Source organism: Pistacia vera, unplaced genomic scaffold, assembly GCF_008641045.1.
Source record: "Pistacia vera cultivar Batoury unplaced genomic scaffold, PisVer_v2 Contig198, whole genome shotgun sequence".
Classification (NCBI taxonomy): Eukaryota; Viridiplantae; Streptophyta; class Magnoliopsida; order Sapindales; family Anacardiaceae; genus Pistacia; species Pistacia vera.
Genome location: NW_022195999.1, coordinates 417,697 through 437,346, shown reverse-complemented (window position 1 = coordinate 437,346; position 19,650 = coordinate 417,697). Strand labels below are relative to the sequence as shown.

Sequence of the window (19,650 nt, the reverse complement as noted above, 5' to 3'; positions counted from 1 at the left end):
CTCATTCCCTCAACTACACTAGTAGGATTTCCATATTTTTTTTTTTTTTTATCAGAGGTGTCTAGACAATTTACACGCACCTCAACTAATTCTCTAGGACCTTGGAACTACTAACCGGGTAATAGCTCCAGTGGCTACCCCTACTAATAGGCTTTACATTTTTCCTTTTTGATGATCAGGGGTGTCTGGGCCAATTTATGGGCACCTCAACTAATTTTCCAAGACTTTGAAACTATCGGTCGGATGAGAGTTCCAGTGTCTATCCCTACTAGTAGGCTTTACATTTTTTTTTTTTTTAATGATCGGGAATGTCTAGGCTAGCTTATACATACCTCAACTAATTTTCCGAGACTTTGGAACTACTGGTTGGGTAAGAACTCTAGTGGTTACCTCTATTAGTAACTAATGAGAGACTCAAATTCAAGACCTCTTGAATAATATATCTAAGAGTCCTTATCAAATTACTTGATCACCTAGATATATTTTAGTTGGCTTTACATTTACATAGACATGAAATGCACAAAAGTTATTGAAAAATATTAGATACTCCTATTTTTATAACATGTTCTTATTATTTTTAAATGGGATATTTATATTTTTAATATGTTTTTTCAAAAGGTATTTAATAAATTTCAACAATATTAAATGATTTATTTTTATCATCAAATTATACTTTAAAAAAATATTTTGAAAATAAAAACCAAACACCCTCGTATTTTACAAGAAAGAAAATATAATAATTGAGCATTTTTTACTTTTGATAAAAAAGGTAAAAAAGAAGTAGTTATGGCCTCTGGGCGGTCAACTTTCACTGTGGAGCTTTTAACTTGATAAAACGTTGAGTTTAGTCAAACTGGAAAAACAAAAACTCAACAGTAAATACAAGTGGCCCACACAGTAATGACCTCCCAAATTCCACCGCGCGCCCAAAAAACCAAAAGTCACGTGGGTCCACTGCCTTTATTTTAGTCAACCCTTCCAACCAAATCCCAGTTTTTTCTTTTTCTTTTTATTATTTGTATTTTTTCAGGAATATTCAAATTTAACCTCCTGATACTCTTTTATTTAATTTATTTTTTATATAATTATAATCTTCTCCATGACCCGGAAATGAACCTACTCCAATAATTTGACAATTTCTAGAAGTTTAGTTTTATAAAATGATATTAAATTAATTACAAGTGTAATCTAAACCCGTAATTTTGAGAGGTAATAATAAAAAATCTGGATAATTGGGTTTATTATTATCCACAGAAAATATAGCAAATTTTCTATAAATAAATAAAAGGAGTAGAGAAAAATGATTTAATTGTTTATGTAAATGTAAATGTAAATGTAAATGTAAAGAGTGGAGTTGAAGAAGAAAGGAGGAGGAGGAGGAATCTGGATAAATTAAGCGTCAAAACTGTACATGTCATTTTCACAAAACCCCCCTTCCATTGAATTTAATTCATAGAACCAAAACCAAAACCAAAACCAGAACCAGAACCTTGGAAATTTACTCTCTTGTTCCTTTCTCTTTCTAACAAACGCGCATACGGCACACAAACAAATTTCACTTTTAAACCCTTTATTTATTTGTGCCCTTTTCTTCTTCTTCATTTGAAGATTCAACCAACAACAAGAGTGAGGGATTTTCTTTCTTTCTTTGTAGTCTATTACTCACTTTGACGAATTTTTTTTTTTTTTTTTTGTTTCATTGTTCTTTTATTATTATTCTTTGGGTTGGTTTTGTTATATGTATAGACTTTGAGTTTTTTTCATTGTTTTCTATAGTTATTTTAGATCTAGTTGTATCAAAATCCTTGATTTTGTTGGGTGGAGTTATTCATTTTTAGCTAGTTTATGGCTACAGCGGCCATATTTTCGTCTCTTCGGAGACGGAGATCACCTTCCTTACAGGCGTTCTTGGCTCCGGTTGACTTAACCGATGTCGCTCTTATACAAACCCTTGTAACTATTTCATCTGAGCTTGTTTCTTGCTTTTCCACAAAATCTTTCTTCTTTCAGAGGAAGAATTTTCGTTCTTTAATTCGAAAGATCGAGGTTTTTCTTGTGTTGTTAGAATGTTTAAGGGATTCGGGTTCGCCTCTTCCCTCAACGGCCATGTTGTGTTTCAAGGAGCTGTATTTGCTCCTTTACAGGTGCAAAATATTACTTGATTATTGTGGACAGTCCAGTAAGTTATGGCTTTTGATTCAAAATCATTCAATTTCGGGGCATTTTCATGATTTGAATCAAGAAATATCGACCCTTTTGGATGTTTTTCCAGTTAATGATGTTGAATTGAGTGACGATGTTAGGGAGCAGGTTGACCTTATGCAGAGGCATGCTAAGAAGGCTAAATTGTATATAGATAAAAATGATGATTCATTGAGGGTTAAATTCTTTTATTTTCTTGATGAGTTTGAGAATGGGAAGGTACCAAATCATGTGGAGTTGCGATCGTTCTTTGTGGAGAATTTGAAGATTAAAGATGCAAAGAGTTGTAGAACTGAGATTGAGTTTTTGGAAGAGCAAATTGCTAACCACGAGGGGGATGTTGAGCCAACAGCTGCTGTCCTTAATGGGTTTGTTGCAGTGACACGATATTGCAGGTTTTTGCTATTTGGGTTCGAGGAAGATGAGGTGGGATTGGGAATAGGCAATCAGAAGAAGCCAAGAAAAGGATTGATTACTCAAGAGATTGCGGATACTTTTTTATCAGTACCTAAGGACTTCTGTTGCCCGATATCGTTGGATTTGATGCATGATCCAGTGATAATTTCAACTGGTCAGACTTATGATAGGAGTTCGATCACCCGGTGGTTGGAGGAAGGGCACTGTTCTTGTCCAAAGACGGGCCAAATGCTTGTCCATACACGACTTTTTCCTAATCGAGCTTTGAGGAATTTAATTATGCAGTGGTGCACTGCTCATGGAATTCCTTGTGACCCTCCAGAGACTACAGATACATCTGCTGATTTTTTTGCTGCGGCTTTGCCTAGTAAAGCTGCAATTGAAGCCAATAGAGCCACAGCAGAGCTTCTCATCGAACAGCTAGCAAATGGGTTGCAAGCTGCAAAGACTCTGGCTGCACGGGAGATACGCTTATTAGCTAAAACTGGAAAAGAAAACCGTGCATTTATTGCAAAAGCTGGTGCAATTCCCCATCTTCGCAAGCTACTTTCATCTCATAACCCTGTTGCACAAGAGAACTCAGTTACTGCGATGCTTAATCTATCAATTTATGACAAGAACAAAAGTCATATCATGGATGAGAACGGGTGTTTGGCATCTATTGTTGAAGTCCTGAGGTTTGGACTCACAACAGAAGCCAGGGAAAATGCTGCAGCGACATTGTTTAGCCTCTCTGCAGTTCATGACTATAAGAAGAAAATAGCTGATGAGAGTGGGGCTGTTGAGGCCTTGGCGGGGTTGTTGAGAGTTGGAACCCGAAGAGGGAAGAAGGATGCTGTCACAGCTTTATTTAATCTATCTACGCACACAGATAATTGTCTGAGAATGATAGAGGCAGGAGCTGTCGCAGCACTAGTTGGAGCATTGGGAACCGAAGGGGTTGCAGAGGAGGCAGCAGGTGCATTGGCCTTAATTGTTAGGCAGCAAATTGGGGCTGCAGCCGTGGGGAAAGAGGAAATGGCAGTGGCAGGGTTGATTGGAATGATGAGGTGTGGAACACCGAGGGGGAAAGAGAATGCAGTTGCAGCATTACTCGAGTTGTGCAGGAGTGGTGGGGCAGCCACAACTGAGAGAGTGGTTAAGGCACCAGCATTGGCTGGTTTGCTTCAGACTCTGTTGTTTACTGGTACAAAGCGGGCGAGAAGAAAGGCGGCATCCCTTGCAAGAGTGTTTCAAAGGTGTGAAAATGCTTCCTTGCATTTTGGTGGACTGGGTGTCGGTTATGCATTTGCAGGCAACTCAGCTGCAAATAGGGATTCAAGTTTCACCGGTGATGTCTCAGTGCCTATGTCCATGTCCGTACCTGTTTTGTAATGGTAAACAGCCACCCATGTGATGTTATCTTCCCTGCTTATATATGTTCACATTTTTGTTGGTAATAGTTACAAATTCTTTCACTGAAATTTCAGGTTATTAAAGAGAAGGAAAGTTATAGGGATACCGTACTTGTGTTGAATGAATGACAAATGTTGTAGAGCTCTTTTAATTTTTTATGTGTAATGCTCATTGATTTAGAAAAGTAAAATAGAAAGTACTCAACATAAAATGTAAGCAGTTTACTGATGCTCAAGAAAAAGGCACTTTTCAGATTGTTTTCTACTTTGTTCAGTAATTTTGTGCATTATATATACTTTTGAGAAAGATCCAAACATATTGATTATATAACTGAATATATCGAGTCGAGTAATATCTAAACATGTAGATTTTGATAGATGATAAAATAGTTTGTAAACCAGTTGCTCACTATTTCACATTCTAAAATTGTTAAAGTTTTCAGATGGTCATGCATATGGCTGTCATTTTTAGCTTTTAGCTGGCGCTAAGGGTGATTGTATGACGTTATATGGCTGCGCAGATTGGCCTTGGTTCTGTTTATTAATTTTTCCTCATTCGGTAAGAGTGCGAAAAGATGCTGAAGATCATCTTATGATCTGAATGGCATAATTTATTTGTTCAAACTCTCACATGTGAGGAAAGAAGCATATAGGAATCTAGATAGTCAAAAAGGAGGAACCTTAGAACCTTGTGTTCAAAAATAACAAGAATAAGGCATATTTCTGCTGAGAATGCTTTATGAAGATTCTAAAGAAAGGCAAGAATAAATTTCAATAATGGGAAACTTCCTGGAGATCAACCTAGTGGTTGTCATTTTCAGCAATCCAATTTCGGAACCAAGTTTTGTTCTATTAAACAATGGTTCCTATCACCGACTCTACAGTATCCTGAGATGATGCCAATCACTTCACTTTGGTATATTAGATTCCAATGACTGGTGCACTCCAGACCCGCATCAACTTGCTGATGTTGCATCAAAAAAGTTGCATTGATAAAGGATATGGTCAACGCGACAATGAACTACATACTTTATTCTTTTTAGTGAATTTGAACTCAATTATAATGGCCCTGGCATATTGTAATTGGTCTATATTAAAACATATAAACAGAGTTTTGTGAGCTTAAGATACCGATTTCAGTCCACTCCTTGGGGACATATGAAAATGAGCAGAATCTTGCTGCAATTGGGAGTTCCGAAAATGGTTGGATGTGGTGGGTCAAAGTATTCACCATGAGCCTTGTGCTCTAAAGGATTAAGATTGAATGGCAGGCAGGCAAAGTGGATACACAAGCAGGCCATTTACTTGGGAAATAATTGGAGATTGTCAGAAAGAGAGTTTTGAGAGAAACGTGGTGGTGGTGGTGGTGGTGATAGTGGTAGTTGAGATTATCTCAATGTGGAGCTATTAGGGTTCCTATAATGAGACATGGACAAATCATTCTCATTTTAGAAATAGGTTTTTTTTATTTTTTTATTTTTTGATAATGGTGGTATCCGGACCAGTTTACGCACCTCAACTATATCTCATGATTTGCTTCATCTCTTCCTTTGATTTTTTTTTACTGCAACAATGTTTAAAGAATGAGAAGAACAAAAGAGAACAAAAAGTGTGGCTCAACTTGATTCATTGCATAAGTATTCTTCCTCCATCCTTTATGAAAGCATAAACCTAATCTTTAAGCATACCCATTTTCATCTCTTTTTGTTAAGCATTATTGATGCTTGATTTTGTCACCAACTGTTCGCATTTGAAAAGTGTTAAGCGGACTTCAAAATTACAGATGAACTGGAAAATGAAACAAATAAAAGGGAGAAAATTTTTAAAGTGGTTCAGATGCTCAAAGCGAATCCTACGTCCACTGTCTTTTTATTTATGAAAGAGTACAATTAGGTCGCATTCGGCGATCTAAGAGAGCAGAAATACAGAGAGGGAGAGAGAGTGTTTATGTTATCAAAACTAGAATCCCAAAAAATAGAGAGGAGCTTTCTATTTATAGTAAGAGGTTTTTAAGTAATGATTATGGGTCTGCCAGCGGACAGGTGTCGTGTAGTTCCTACCCTGCTCCTCATTGGCCGGTTGCATGGAAGAGATTCTTAAATCACGTAGGGCTTGGGCAAGTGGATGACTCTTAACCACTCACTCGCCAGGCCTTTACCTGCCAAGCGGATGACAGCCTTACTCCTTTTGTTTTTGGACAATGTGGTAGCACTTGGACAACACAATGCCTTTCTGAATTCTGATTGGTCCTTGCTGATGTAAGCCTACGTCAGCTCTGATTTTTTTAGGCATAACAAGCATAAACCTGATATTAGGATTTTTCTTGATTAGAGGAAATCCCAAAATGGGTATGGATATTTATACGGAATAAAGATTCGGGTAGAATGGATCAAAGAGAGTCCAATAGTCTGCAAAAACAGATACATAGTTGGTGGCAGTCAAATCTCAATTCCCCTGGTCACAAGTTATTAATATGTCACATAACAATGCATTTGTCAATTCCCCATTCTCTCTCTTGCCTGCTCAGCTGCTCTTGAGAAATTTGGTTATACAGTCATCCTTCATGACAAAGCCACTAAGCACACGAGGTTGAGTAGGACAAGGATATTCCACCTCCATGAGATTTGTGACTATTATTTCTTGGCCGGCTGTGCACTTCTGAAGATTGACTTGTACTTTTCCTTCAATTTTTGACACTATTCGTAAGACCATAAATGGGGTACTTGCTCTTTTGTTATACTATGTGTTATATGGTAAATATTTTTTTCTATAATATAGATGTATGTATGTTCATATAATCACTACGTAAGTTATGCAAATGTATGTGACTTATACGGGTGTTGTGATTGAACGAGTGTATATACACTCATTCTATTAAAGGATTTCTTTTATATAACATAGTTAATATTATTGCATAATTAAGAATGAAGTAATTTTATCTACAATGGTTACCTGTATTTATACCCATATCATAGATTAAAATTTTGTAGCTTATTTTTAATTTTTATTAAGTTTTTCTTACTTTTACTAGTCTCTAGTTTGACTCAAAAGTTTTCACACAACTGGCTAAGGTTTGCTTTAGCCACTGATTTTCTGGTTCTTAGAAAAATTTCTGATATTAAATTTGGAGCAGAGTTGCATAATTAAAAGTTAAACAAGTAAATAAGAGAGAAAATGCGAGGAATGTGAAATGATATGATAATAAATATAAAAACCCTAAAAGAAGGTTTACTAAATGATCCGTTGTCGTCCAGCGGTTAGGATATCTGGCTTTCACCCAGGAGACCCGGGTTCGATTCCCGGCAACGGAAAGCTTTTTATAATTTTTCTTTTTCATAATAAAATTTTGCCTAAAATTTTTGACAATTTATTTATTTTTCACAAAAACTTGATAATTTGTAGATAATATAAAAAACTTTATAAATTTTTATTTTTTATAATGTTTCATTTTTCTAATATAAACTTGATAATTTATTTATTTACAATAAAAATGTGATAATTTGTGGATAATATATATAAAAAAAACTAGATCATTATTGGAGGAGGGATTCCTAAAGAACTTGTTAATTTGTAAGTAATATTTTTTCAAGTTTTTAAATAAAAACTTGATAATCTATTTTAATTTTATTTTAATAAAATTCTGATATTTTTATATATTTTTAATTAAAATAATAATTTGTAGATAATATAAAAAATTGATAATTTTTGGAGAAGGGATTTCCTTACAACTTGATAATTTGTAGATAATATTTTTTTTCAAAAATCTTTTTAACAAAAACTTGATATTTTATATATTTTTAATAAAAAATGATAATTTGGAGAAGGGATTTCCCCAGAAAGGCAGAAACTTGATAAGTTTTAGAAAATATTTTTAAATAAAAAATAATAATTGATTTTTTAAAAATGTTTTTCGTATAAAAACTTGATAATGTATTTATTTTAGTAAAAATTTGATAAAATTTAGATAATATAAAAAACTAGATAATTTTTGGAGAAGGGCTTTCCCTAAAAACTTGATATTTTGTAGATAACATTTTTTCAAACATTTTTTATTTATTTTTAAAATCGATAATTTTCTTTTTTTAATTTAATAAAAACTTGATAACTTATTTATTTTTTTTTGAAGAAGTAATTTATAATCTTGTGTTCAAGAGGTTTTAAGTTCTAAGTCTTTCATCGGTTTTTAATAACAACAGTCATCGGAGTTCTTATTCGACGGGTAATTCCAAAGTTTCAAGGGATTAGTTGAGATATACGTAAACCAGTCTGGATACCTTCGAAAATTAAAATATATATATAGTCTTGCCGTAATGCTCACACTGCCTTTGCACTCAAAGACTTGATGACTTCCAATATTATATCAAGATGAATTTCTTATATCATCCTATTCCTTGTCGTTCAATTGAAGTGTTGTCTACAAACTTGGAAATTACCCAGCAATTTCTCAGGCTTCAATTTCAACTTTATCGTCATTCTTCACTTGGGGTCGTCTTTGCAAGTCAACTCTTGCATTTTAAGATTTCTTTCTTCATTGTGAACCCAACTTCGTCTCAAGATGCTTTACAATGTGAAAAGGAAAAATATCTATGGGTGTGTTTGTTTTAGTATTTTAGATAGTATTTTTGATATTTTTAGAGAATGAGAATAACGAGGTAGGATTTGAAAATTAACAAAAACACACCTCTAGGTTTGTTAAATAACTAAACACTCCTGTAATAAAAACATAAAAAATTATAAAAACGCCCTCATCCACCCATTAAATTCCGACAGCTGGCCACCACCACCGGAGGGTGGTCGGAGTCGCCATATCAATGCACGATCGGTTGGATATGGCATGTCGTACACCAAGATGGCCTTTTCTAGCCAGATCCACTATGGATCTGGTCAAAAAATGCCAGATCTACGGCCATATTTGGCCATGTTTGGTCGTCAACGATGGCCAAAGATATGGTTGTCATTGATGGTCAACTCTTTGGCCGTGGATCTAGCCGGAGCTGGAAAATGATAGATCGGCGCACTACCGGCTACCGGCTAGATCCAGCTGGTAGTGCTCTATTATACCAGATTTCGGTCACCTTCTGGTGGTGGTGGCAGGAATTTGCCTAATGTGGGTGGGTGGGGGTGTTTTTGTCAATTTCTAAACTTTTTTCTTGGGAGTGTTTAGTTAAATTAATGAACTTAAGGGGTTTAAAATGTAGTTGAAGAAAATATAATAGTATTTTCAGAATAGAGAAACAAACTGATATTTTGGAAATACTATGAATATGATAGTTAAAAATATTTAAACAAACAGATCCTACAATATCATAAGAATATCACCTCATTCATATCGCTTTCATGTTAAGAGGTTAGACATTTCTTTTGAGTTTCAAGTTTACTAAATTTATGAGCAGAGGCAGTTGGTGCCTACAATTTTGTCAAAGATCGTATAAATATGCTGATGAATAATTTACCAAAAATGGAGAAGCCTTTCCATATGAACCCCTTACAGCATTGTTTTTGTCAATGGAAATTACCAAGTTCAATTACCATCATCAATCCTGTTCATGAAAAAGATCTCCTAGCTCGTTGGATGGAGTGGCAAATTGAATGAGCTGTAGTGAAAATGACGTTATTGGAGCAAGAGACTTTTGAGTGTCAATAACTCAATGACTTATCCAGTTAGATNGGGAGTTGGTGCCTACAATTTTGTCAAAGTTAGTATAAATATGCTGATGAATAATTTACCAAAAATGGAGAAACCTTTCCATATGAACCCTTTACAGCATTGTTTATGTCAACGGAAATTACCAAGTTCAATTACCTCTGCTAACTACCGTCATCAATCCTGTTCATGAAAAAGATCTCCTAGCTCGTTGGATGGAGTGGCAAATTGAATGAGCTGTAGTGAAAATGACGTTATTGGAGCAAGAGACTTTTGAGTGTCAATAACTCAATGACTTATCCAGTTAGATAATGAAGATTACAAAAAATTAGTCCAGTTATTTTACACTGTGGTAAGAGGAAAAAAAAAAAAAAATCATATTTATGGAGATTTATTGCACCTTAAGTGATGCATGAAATAAGTAGAAAGAATAGAAATGCAAGAGGCAGACACCCCTCACATTGTTAAACTTCTTTGAGAATCTTAAAATGTAAACAAATGGATTTAATGACAGAAAAATAAAAGCCTGCTAAGTTTTTCTGCACAAAATTCTGATTTAGACATTTTCTTAATATGTTGAAAAGAATGACAGAAATCCTTTGGATTGAAGCTGAAGAAACTCCTCTATACAATTACTTCATGTTTTCATTTGCACCTAATCTCTCTCTTTCTGTATCATGCATATTCATTGCTTTGATACTAGGATATCGAAGTCACTAACAGTCCACTCAGCAACTTGATCAGGGTCCTTAAAAATCTCAGCTCCCAAATCAATAGACCTCCATTGCCTCCTGGCTGGTGGACTTCCAGGATCCTGATAAAAATATAAAGATTGAGACAATCTTCCAACATCAAGCTCCCAAGTCCTTGGATCGCCAATCCAACCTTCTCCTTGGCTAGTAGGATAGCCATACTCACCCCAAACGGGGTGTGGCAAAATTTGCAATATTTCCTGAGACTGAGGATTGCTATATGGATCACATAAAGTGTAAGGCATTTCAAGATGGTCTGCATTTCCAGGGGAGCAATACAGGTGATAAGCAGCATAAGGGAAGTGGGCAGTGTCGTTGCGATGGACGCGAGTCCCATTGGGGAATGTGTGGTACGGTGGACATGTACTGAGATGGTCAGGCTGGCACCACGAAGTTATGTTGGGATTTATGATCATCTCACTATATCTAGTAACATCTGATGTTACATTGCCATCACAATTTTGTCCATTGTTCTTCCAACAACTGCCAATGTCCAGTAGGTAGAATTGGCTGTTATGACCCCCACCTTTGATCACATTTAGAGTAAACCTTACTTTAAAGTTTGGTGATCCTGGAATCTGCAAAATACATCTGGGATTTTAATGATTGCCCAACAACCTGATTTGCTTGATCGAAAAAAATTGTAATTTAAAATGGAATGCTTCCATAAAGCTAAATTAGAGTGAGAATGACTTACAATCTTGGACATACCCCTGGTGGGATAATGGTAGCCACCAGACACCCCCTGCGTGGCATCTGATCGGAAGTAAAGCATCAACCACGGATACTTTATTGAAGTCCTCAAGACATGATGAAAAACCCAACTTCCTCGACCAATTTCCTTCTTCCAATCCACAGAATGGTAAGAAATGTTACCCACCGATCCTTTACTCAAATCAGCATTCAAATCCCATGAGCCATAAAACCTTCCCTTAAGGGTAGTCCTATTTGGCCCCTGCAATGTGGTGTAGTCATGATATATCAATGGTTGATTCATACACCCTTTTCCAAAGCAAGGGAACCCATTATCAGGGCCAAATGGCCCAACTTTATACCCGTTTTTAGGACACATGGCTGCAGAAGTATCCATGTTACCACTCTTGAGCATGATCATCCAAAATTGCCAAGGATTTGGTTTGTCTTCAACTTCACATTTAGATCCCAAATAGAGTTCCTTCTCTGCAGCATAAAGGTCTACATTGAAAAGAGCATCCGGTTGAACTCCAAGAAAAGGGTCTCCAACCCCTAGCTTGTTGTCTGCCTCTGTCACTCTGTGGACCAATGTGTAGGGTAGGCAAATGGAACAGTTTTTTTCTATACATAAATTAATTGCCAAAAATGAGAATATAATGGAAAGAATAACTACTTTTTCTACACTGCCAAAGATAACTTGATATATGTTTCTGGAGAGAAATTAAATAACACAGTGACTTTCAAGGACAAGGTTGCTTTTAATGTAAAGATAAAACAAAATACAATCTTCTTTCATCACCTCCACGAACATGATGAGAAATAAAAAAGGAAACGAATCCAGTTTGTGTTAATGCTCTTTAATAATTATGTTTAACCTAATCATAAGTGACCTAACATCAAATGAAAATACAAGGAAAAGTGGGAACTTACCATTTGACTGTGGAGAAGCCTTGTATATGTCAAAGCAATCTGCAGCTCTTGGACTTCCCATATGAGGAACTTCTTTTCCTACCTCATTGCATTGATTCCATGACTCAATGGCTAATCTAAGGCCATCCCTTCTCATTCCTGGATCACCTACTGCTGATATATACTCAGTTTCGGCATTCGCATGCCAACCATTGCAAAGAAAAACCAGAACTAGAACTAGAACTACAGAAAATCTACATGGTTTCCTGAGCTTAGCCATTGATGATATTTCAAGCTAAGTTGAGATGAAGTAAATTTCTATATCAAAGTTTTTGTGCTTTGTAATGTATGAAAGAATCAATAAACTTCAATGAAAGTGGGAATGGGACTTATTTATTTTAAACTTTGTAGAGTTTGCTTCAAAAAAATTTTGTTCCTACTTTTTAAATGCATAGAACTTACTCTATCTTATATGCCTTTCTCATGCTGAATATTAGGTGTAAGTAAAGCTGTGCAGCACTAAAATATCATTACTTTTGACTGATTTTGCCCTTTGTTGGGTGCAAATTCTGTATCTTAGAAGGCAGTTTGATGCTTAAGTATTTGTTAGTCCCCGACTTTCGTACCAGAAAAGAAAAGGACAAGCCCATCTCTCGCAGAAGTTCAACTTTTCCACAAGGGAATTTACTGTTTCTACATGATGAGAAATATTATTGGCCAAACAATGTATTAAATGGATTTGAACATGAAACATTATCTTTACTGTTGGTGCCAGGATGGGGAGTTAATAATGACTTCCTACTTTATTCGTACTTCTCCTTGCTTGAACATACAGTACCCTCTTTAGTTTTCTGATTATTAGGTGAAACGCAGTCAAATCAAGCACTATTGTTAACTCCTTATGGGTGGAAATTCTGAATCATAGAGGGTGGTTTGATGCTTCAGCTTTTTGTTGGATCTTGACTTACCTACCAGAAAAGAAAATGACAAACCCAATTTTCTTTACAGAAGTCCTTAATTTCTGCAATCTAACTTTTACCATCTCTGGATTTACATAGTAACCTTAGCTTAATTTCAATAATGTTCTTGATTACATAAATATTTCTATTATTGTTAACCATATAAAATGCATATTCTGATATAATGCATTACACATTGAAGAAAACAATACAGGAGTGGTTAGGATGAAACAACCCCCCAAGTTAAAAAACTTAACAGTTGTGACCTTTAGGATGAAGACATAATGGTTTTCTTTTAATCAAAGTGATGCTTTCATTATTTGTGAAGCAAGAGCAAAGTTAGATGATTCTGTACTTGAGGTGTAAACCATCCTGGGAGGTTGATACCAGAACCATTGCCGAAGTATCTTTCACCACCCAAAATCTGTATACTTTAATTGAGATAGTTCAAGATTTATAAACTAGTTTATACTCTCATTCATCGGCAATGTGAAAAATGATAAAATTCATATGAGAAAAGTCAAATATAAGAAAAAACTATCTAGTTTTTTCATTTTTTTTATTACTAGAGTATCTAGCAAACTTGTGCACATCTCAACTAATCCTCAGAGTCTATTAAACACCCTATAAGTCCAAATGATCAGGTAAATCATAATGTTATTGTGATAGATGACCTTAAAGTTTGAACTTAAAAACTCAAGAAAGTGAGCAACCCTCCTTGACCGCGAGGCCAAACCCTTGGGGTTAACTATCTAGGTTTTTCTTCTTCTATTCTGTTCATGAATTAACCTTTTTCTTTTGTTTTGCTCTTGCTGTCATCATCTATAAAATTAGGCAAATTTGTATTATCTGAGGAAGAAAAAATGTCTGTAACAGAATGACAACATTGTTCAATTTGTTAAATTTCATGTTCAAAGGAAACTTGGGAGCTAGGGTTTATCAATATTTTTCAAATGAGAGATGACTAACCATGTATAATTTGAAGTAGCGCAGAGCAGATGGGGTGAGTCTATGTTCTAGCCAGCCCAACCCAATTTTAACCCAACCCATGAGATTTCTTTGGCTACTGCAGAGAATCTGTACCAAAGTTTGACTAAAAGAAGACGACACAATGTAGAAAAGGCCAAAAGCAAAAGAAGGAACAACAATCAATTTGATATTTTGATTTTAGTACCAAAGGGAAGGAAATGATTAAAGAGAGAACATCTCTAAATCACTAAAACCATACAAATAAATCACACCCAAAAAGCAAAGACATAAAAAGAGAGAGACAGACTATCTGTCTTAATCATCCAAGATGGTCTCAAGCCAAGTAGCTGTTAGAGATATTGACAGCCAGTTCAAGTAATGTGGTAATATGGAGAAGGCCATCTGGGTTTAACTCAGTTTCTGATAAATGTATGTACTTAGGTTGTTACTTAACTTGAGCATCAGAAATAGGGTCCCCTACTTGGCATAAATTTCTATTCAAGTACAAATCAGAAAGCAGAAAAAGGTAACTAAAGTGGTCACATGAATTAGAGCGGTTCTTTCTTTTGAACCCCAAAGACAAAAAGAAAAAAAAAANACCATGTATAATTTGAAGTAGCGCAGAGCAGATGGGGTGAGTCTATGTTCTAGCCAGCCCAACCCAATTTTAACCCAACCCATGAGATTTCTTTGGCTACTGCAGAGAATCTGTACCAAAGTTTGACTAAAAGAAGACGACACAATGTAGAAAAGGCCAAAAGCAAAAGAAGGAACAACAATCAATTTGATATTTTGATTTTAGTACCAAAGGGAAGGAAATGATTAAAGAGAGAACATCTCTAAATCACTAAAACCATACAAATAAATCACACCCAAAAAGCAAAGACATAAAAAGAGAGAGACAGACTATCTGTCTTAATCATCCAAGATCGTCTCAAGCCAAGTAGCTGTTAGAGATATTGACAGCCAGTTCAAGTAATGTGGTAATATAGAGAAGGCCATCTGGGTTTAACTCAGTTTCTGATAAATGTATGTACTTAGGTTGTTACTTAACTTGAGCATCAGAAATAGGGTCCCCTACTTGGCATAAATTTCTATTCAAGTACAAATCAGAAAGCAGAAAAAGGTAAGTAAAGTGGTCACATGAATTAGAGCGGTTCTTTCTTTTGAACCCCAAAGACAAAAAGAAAAAAAAAAAATAAAAAAAAATTAGTAAACACAGAAACACGACGTACCTATTTATCAGCCTAACTGCCCCATAACTGCTAGAACTCTCCACACTTTTCATCCATTATCATTCATTCAGTTTTCTGAATGTGATCAACATTATCTCCTTCATCAAACAGTTTTCATTCAGAGACTCACTTTCTATCTGTTAGCATAAGATAATGAAGTGGGGAAGAAAGAAAGTTTATAATTCCAAGTCGTCTTCTTCTTCTTCTTCTTCTTTGATCTCTCATGTCTTTCCCATCTCATGGCTTTCTAAGTTCAAGCAAAAGAGTAGAGACGTGGAACCAAAACCGGGTAAAGTGAAGGGCGTCGACGCCAGGTGGAATTCGGCCTGCGTAAGTTCGCAAACATGTGGTAATGCTAGAGGAGGAGGTAGATTCTATGGCAGGGAAGGTGATGATTTCTGGAGATTATCATTTGGCGAAGAGGGTTTTGAGGGGAAGAGTAGTAGGAGTGTTTTAAGCTCGGATTGGTTTAATTCTCATGATGAGTTTGACGTTCCGCCTTCAACTTGGCAGAGTTCTGGATCAAAAGCTACAACGTTAATGGGAAAAGAAGAGATTCAGATGTTTGACAACTTGAGTTTGAATTCAAGGAAGATTAGAGAGTCGTCAAGAGATGGGGAGATTTTTCCTGGAATGGATGCATGTAAAAGTGAAGTACATGAAGCAATTATCAAGACGCCTAGAGTGAAAACTGAAAAGAAATTGAAGAAAATAAATCCAAGAGTTTCAAGGAGTTCAAATGAAAGAGAAGAGAAATCAAGAAAATCAGTTGCAAAAGACAACTTGGAATTTGAACAGCCAAGAACAATTCAAATGATGCAGAGAGAGAATTGCAAATTAACGAGTGCTGATTTAGAGAAACGGCGTCATTTCTCTTCAAGAATGTCAAAAAATTGTAATTTCATAGCTGAAGAAGATGGTGTACATGCAGGACGGAGTTTAAATGGAAATTATGGAACTTCTGTAGAGAAAATGAGTTCAGAGTGGGAAGAATTGAAACAGATGAAGATCAAAGAGCTAAAGTCAAAGAATGAGAACCAGAGGAAATCTATGTACATTAGCAGAGAATTGCAGAGACAAAGAACGAAACAGAGTAGCAGGGTGAAAGTTTCCTCTCCAAGAATAAAGGCCCTTGAAGACATGAAGAAAGCCAAACTGAAGATGAGGAAGGGAAAAGAGAAAACAATGGAGGGAGGAACAGACCTAGAGAGCTTTGCTGTGGTGAAAACCTCATTTGATCCGCAAAAAGACTTCCGAGACTCGATGAATGAGATGATCATGGAGAAGAAGATCAGCCAGCCAGAAGAACTCGAAGAGCTCTTGGCGTGCTATCTGACACTGAATTCCGATGAATACCATGATCTCATCATCAAGGTTTTCCGGCAGGTATGGTATGACATGGACCAGGCTTGCTTTGACAATGAATTAAAGAATGAAAATTATTTCCATAATTATTAACTAATGGTCAGCTAATGATAGGCAAACTTGTAATCATACTGTCAATAGTTACAGTCTTAGTGCTTTAATATCATGCTTCTAATTTCATTTACATTGAAATCTTTACTTGAAATTTATCGCACATGCACCAGAATCCTCTAAGTTGACAATTGGTAGAACTGAATGTACTAAAAGAAAAGAAGTTTTTAGGTGGTAAATAGTACAAAGCTGGCTACTTACAATCAGGGAACACTATCACTAGATGCCTCCCCACAATGTTCTAAAGACGAAGCGGTTCCATTCTCCAAGTACAAACAATTTTAACATCCCATCAGCAGAATTCTATCATTTTGTAATTTTTATGCAACAGTTATGGATTTGAAGGCTCCTTTCTCTCAAAAGTCCACTGCCTATTCTTGTGGATTCCACAATCTACAGCACATGGCTACTTGTAGGCTTTAATTGAACTCATACGGAGTGCCAGGATCAGGAGAGTGAACAATTGTTACTTCTCGAAAATAAGTAGGTTTAATACCCTGTTGGGCTCCAGGGTTTACCAAGAAGAGCTTGCATCTGGATTGTCTAATTCATACTTCCCAGGGTAAAGTTTGCTCAAGGAATAATTCCTTCACCAGCTAAAAACTCATGAATTACTCCATCCACTTCTATCATGCTACAACCGGGCTCCTTATTTACTTTTTGTGCCTTCATCTTACTTCTCACCTCCATAACATCATCCCATCTTCCAACAGATGCATACATGTTTGACAATTGAACATAACCAGCACTATCTTGAGGATTCAACTCCAGGAGCTTCCTAGCAACAAACTCTGCCAATTCAATATTACCATGGTTTTTGCAAGAACCCAAAAGTGATTCCCAGACAACAGGAGCTTCTTTCTGTGGCATTGTTCTCACAAGTTCTTCAGCCTCCTCTAGTAATCCCTGTCGACCAAGCAAATCCACCATGCAGCCATAGTGCTCAACTGTTGGTTGAATCCCATATACACGAGTCATGAGGTCAAACATTTCACGCCCCTCATTTAACAACCCTGAACGACTACATGCAGATAAAACGCCAATAAATGTCACTTCATTCGGCTCAAAACCCTCCACAATCATCTCAGAGAATATCTGCAATGCAGATTCTCCAAAACCATGTATACTTAAACCCGAAATTATTGAATTCCAAGTACTAACATCCTTCCTCAGAGTGCTTCTAAAAACTTTCATAGCCTTTTCAATGTTCCCACATTTGGAATACATATCAACAAGTGCAGTAGCTATAAAACCATCAATTCCAATCCCATTCTTATCAATATAAGCATGAATCCATTCACCTTGGCTTAAAGCTCCAACACGAGCGCAAGCAGATAAAACATTGACAAATGTGCAATTATCAGGCTTCACTTTCGCATTCTGCATATCCTCAAACAACAATAAAACTTCCTTAAAACAACTCGCGTGCGCATAACCAGTGATAATAGCATTCCAAGAAACCACATTCTTCAAAGGCATCATATTAAAAACCCGTCTAGCTTCTTCAACCAATCCAACATTTACATACCCCGAAATCATAAAATTCCAAGATTCTACACTCCTTTCCTCCATTCCATCAAACAATTCACGCGCCAACTCCATCATTCTCATTTCCACATAAGCACTTAAAAGCGCATTCCAAGAAACCACGTCTCGATTCGGCATTTTATCAAGCATATTACGTGCGCTTTTGATACACCCCGATTTAGCATAAATATGAACCAAAGTATTTTGAACAAACAAATCACTCCCAATTCCATTCTTTAACAAATGACCATGAATTTGCATTCCTTCTCTCAATCCACCAAAATTAGCACACGCCTTTAATACAAAAGTGAAAGTGTACTTATCAGGAACAACATTTGCATGGCCACTTAACATTTGAAGGAAGATTGGGAGTGCATTTTGTGGGTTGAGGCCGTTGGCATAAGCTCTAATGAGGGTATTAAAAGTGTATGAATTTGGGTCGTGAATGCGAGTGAAAACGGAGTGACTATAAGAGAGAGTTTGAGGATCAGGGTTCGTGATGGCAAAACTGATGAGTCTGCTTGCAGCAAAAGTGTTGTTGAAATGACCAGTTTTGATCATGTGGGCATGAGCTTGCTGAATTTCAGTAAGGGAAGTGGCCATATCTGTGAAAGAGAGAATCGGGGGCTGCGATAAACATGCACTCATTGTCATCTCCCAAACTGTTGAGTCGATTCCCGACTTGTTCACAAAATGCTTATATTCAAACGTCGACCCCAAATTTTCTTGTGAAAATATCTGTCAAGAGTATAATTTGTATTATACCAATTGTTGAGTATGATTTTGACACTAATCGGTTTCAAAGTGTTAAAGCAGGTCTTAGAAATTATACGTAATATAATTATGAAAGTTGATTATAGAGCTGAGATGATATACGTTTGTAGAAATATAAATAAAAGATTGACAAGGAGATTTTTTAAAGTGGTTCGGATGCTTAAAACGAATCATATATCCATTGTTATTTTATTATTCTCTGACTATTTTTCTGATATTACCTATAAAGGCATACAAAAATAGAGAAATGTTTTGTTTACAAAGAAAAAATAATAAAGTTCAAACGTATGCCTAGCTCTCATATGCCCAACCAGTCTCATTTTCATGAAGAGAGCTGCCTATTTATACACATTTGAGCTCAACGTAATGAGTGTTTTTGCAAGTTGTCTTGACACATGGAGAGCTTTCATTCATTCTGATCCTTTATTTTGATAAAGCTGGAACATGTGATATATAATATCTCTTTGATGGGGTTTGGGCTTTGACAACTAATACCCTTTGCCTTTAAGTGCTTGTTGAGCTCTGATTGGTGGTGCTAACACCAATGTGTATTTTTGGCACAACAGAACTATTAGTGTATGCCTTAAGAACCAATCGTATTGTCAGTTTTAAGACATTATATCTTGTGAATACTCTTTTAAGAATGGAAGAAAGAGTTCTAATTTCACATGTTGTTTACTGCTTCATTTATACTATTTA

The 19,650-nt window shown here is 36.0% G+C and overlaps 4 protein-coding genes and 1 non-coding gene across 5 annotated transcripts; 3 read left to right on the top strand and 2 right to left on the bottom strand.

Moving 5' to 3' along the window:
* The first annotated feature begins 1,476 nt into the window (after window positions 1–1,476).
* Window positions 1,477–4,172, top strand: LOC116128213 (U-box domain-containing protein 17-like). The gene is made up of 2 exons (XM_031413907.1): window positions 1,477–3,995; window positions 4,089–4,172. The coding sequence occupies exon 1, from the start codon at window positions 1,846–1,848 to the stop codon at window positions 3,991–3,993; it is 2,148 nt and encodes a 715-aa protein (XP_031269767.1). The 5' UTR covers window positions 1,477–1,845; the 3' UTR covers window positions 3,994–3,995; window positions 4,089–4,172.
* Window positions 4,173–7,252: 3,080 nt separating this feature from the next.
* On the top strand, window positions 7,253–7,324 carry TRNAE-UUC. Its single transcript has one exon. It is a non-coding gene; the product is annotated as a tRNA-Glu (tRNA).
* Window positions 7,325–10,203: 2,879 nt separating this feature from the next.
* LOC116128254 lies at window positions 10,204–12,291 on the bottom strand. Its single transcript, XM_031413973.1, has 3 exons — window positions 12,033–12,291; window positions 11,107–11,723; window positions 10,204–10,987 (listed from the first exon to the last, which is right to left on the bottom strand). Exons 1-3 carry the CDS (start codon window positions 12,289–12,291, stop codon window positions 10,343–10,345), a joined length of 1,521 nt encoding a protein of 506 aa, XP_031269833.1. The 3' UTR covers window positions 10,204–10,342.
* A 2,986-nt stretch (window positions 12,292–15,277) lies between these two features.
* On the top strand, window positions 15,278–16,649 carry LOC116128208 (transcription repressor OFP5-like). The gene has a single exon (XM_031413901.1). It carries the CDS (start codon window positions 15,328–15,330, stop codon window positions 16,630–16,632), a length of 1,305 nt encoding a protein of 434 aa, XP_031269761.1. The 5' UTR covers window positions 15,278–15,327; the 3' UTR covers window positions 16,633–16,649.
* Window positions 16,650–16,756: 107 nt separating this feature from the next.
* On the bottom strand, window positions 16,757–18,925 carry LOC116128232 (pentatricopeptide repeat-containing protein At4g18840-like). Its single transcript, XM_031413954.1, has one exon. It carries the CDS (start codon window positions 18,829–18,831, stop codon window positions 17,224–17,226), a length of 1,608 nt encoding a protein of 535 aa, XP_031269814.1. The 5' UTR covers window positions 18,832–18,925; the 3' UTR covers window positions 16,757–17,223.
* Window positions 18,926–19,650: the final 725 nt, after the last annotated feature.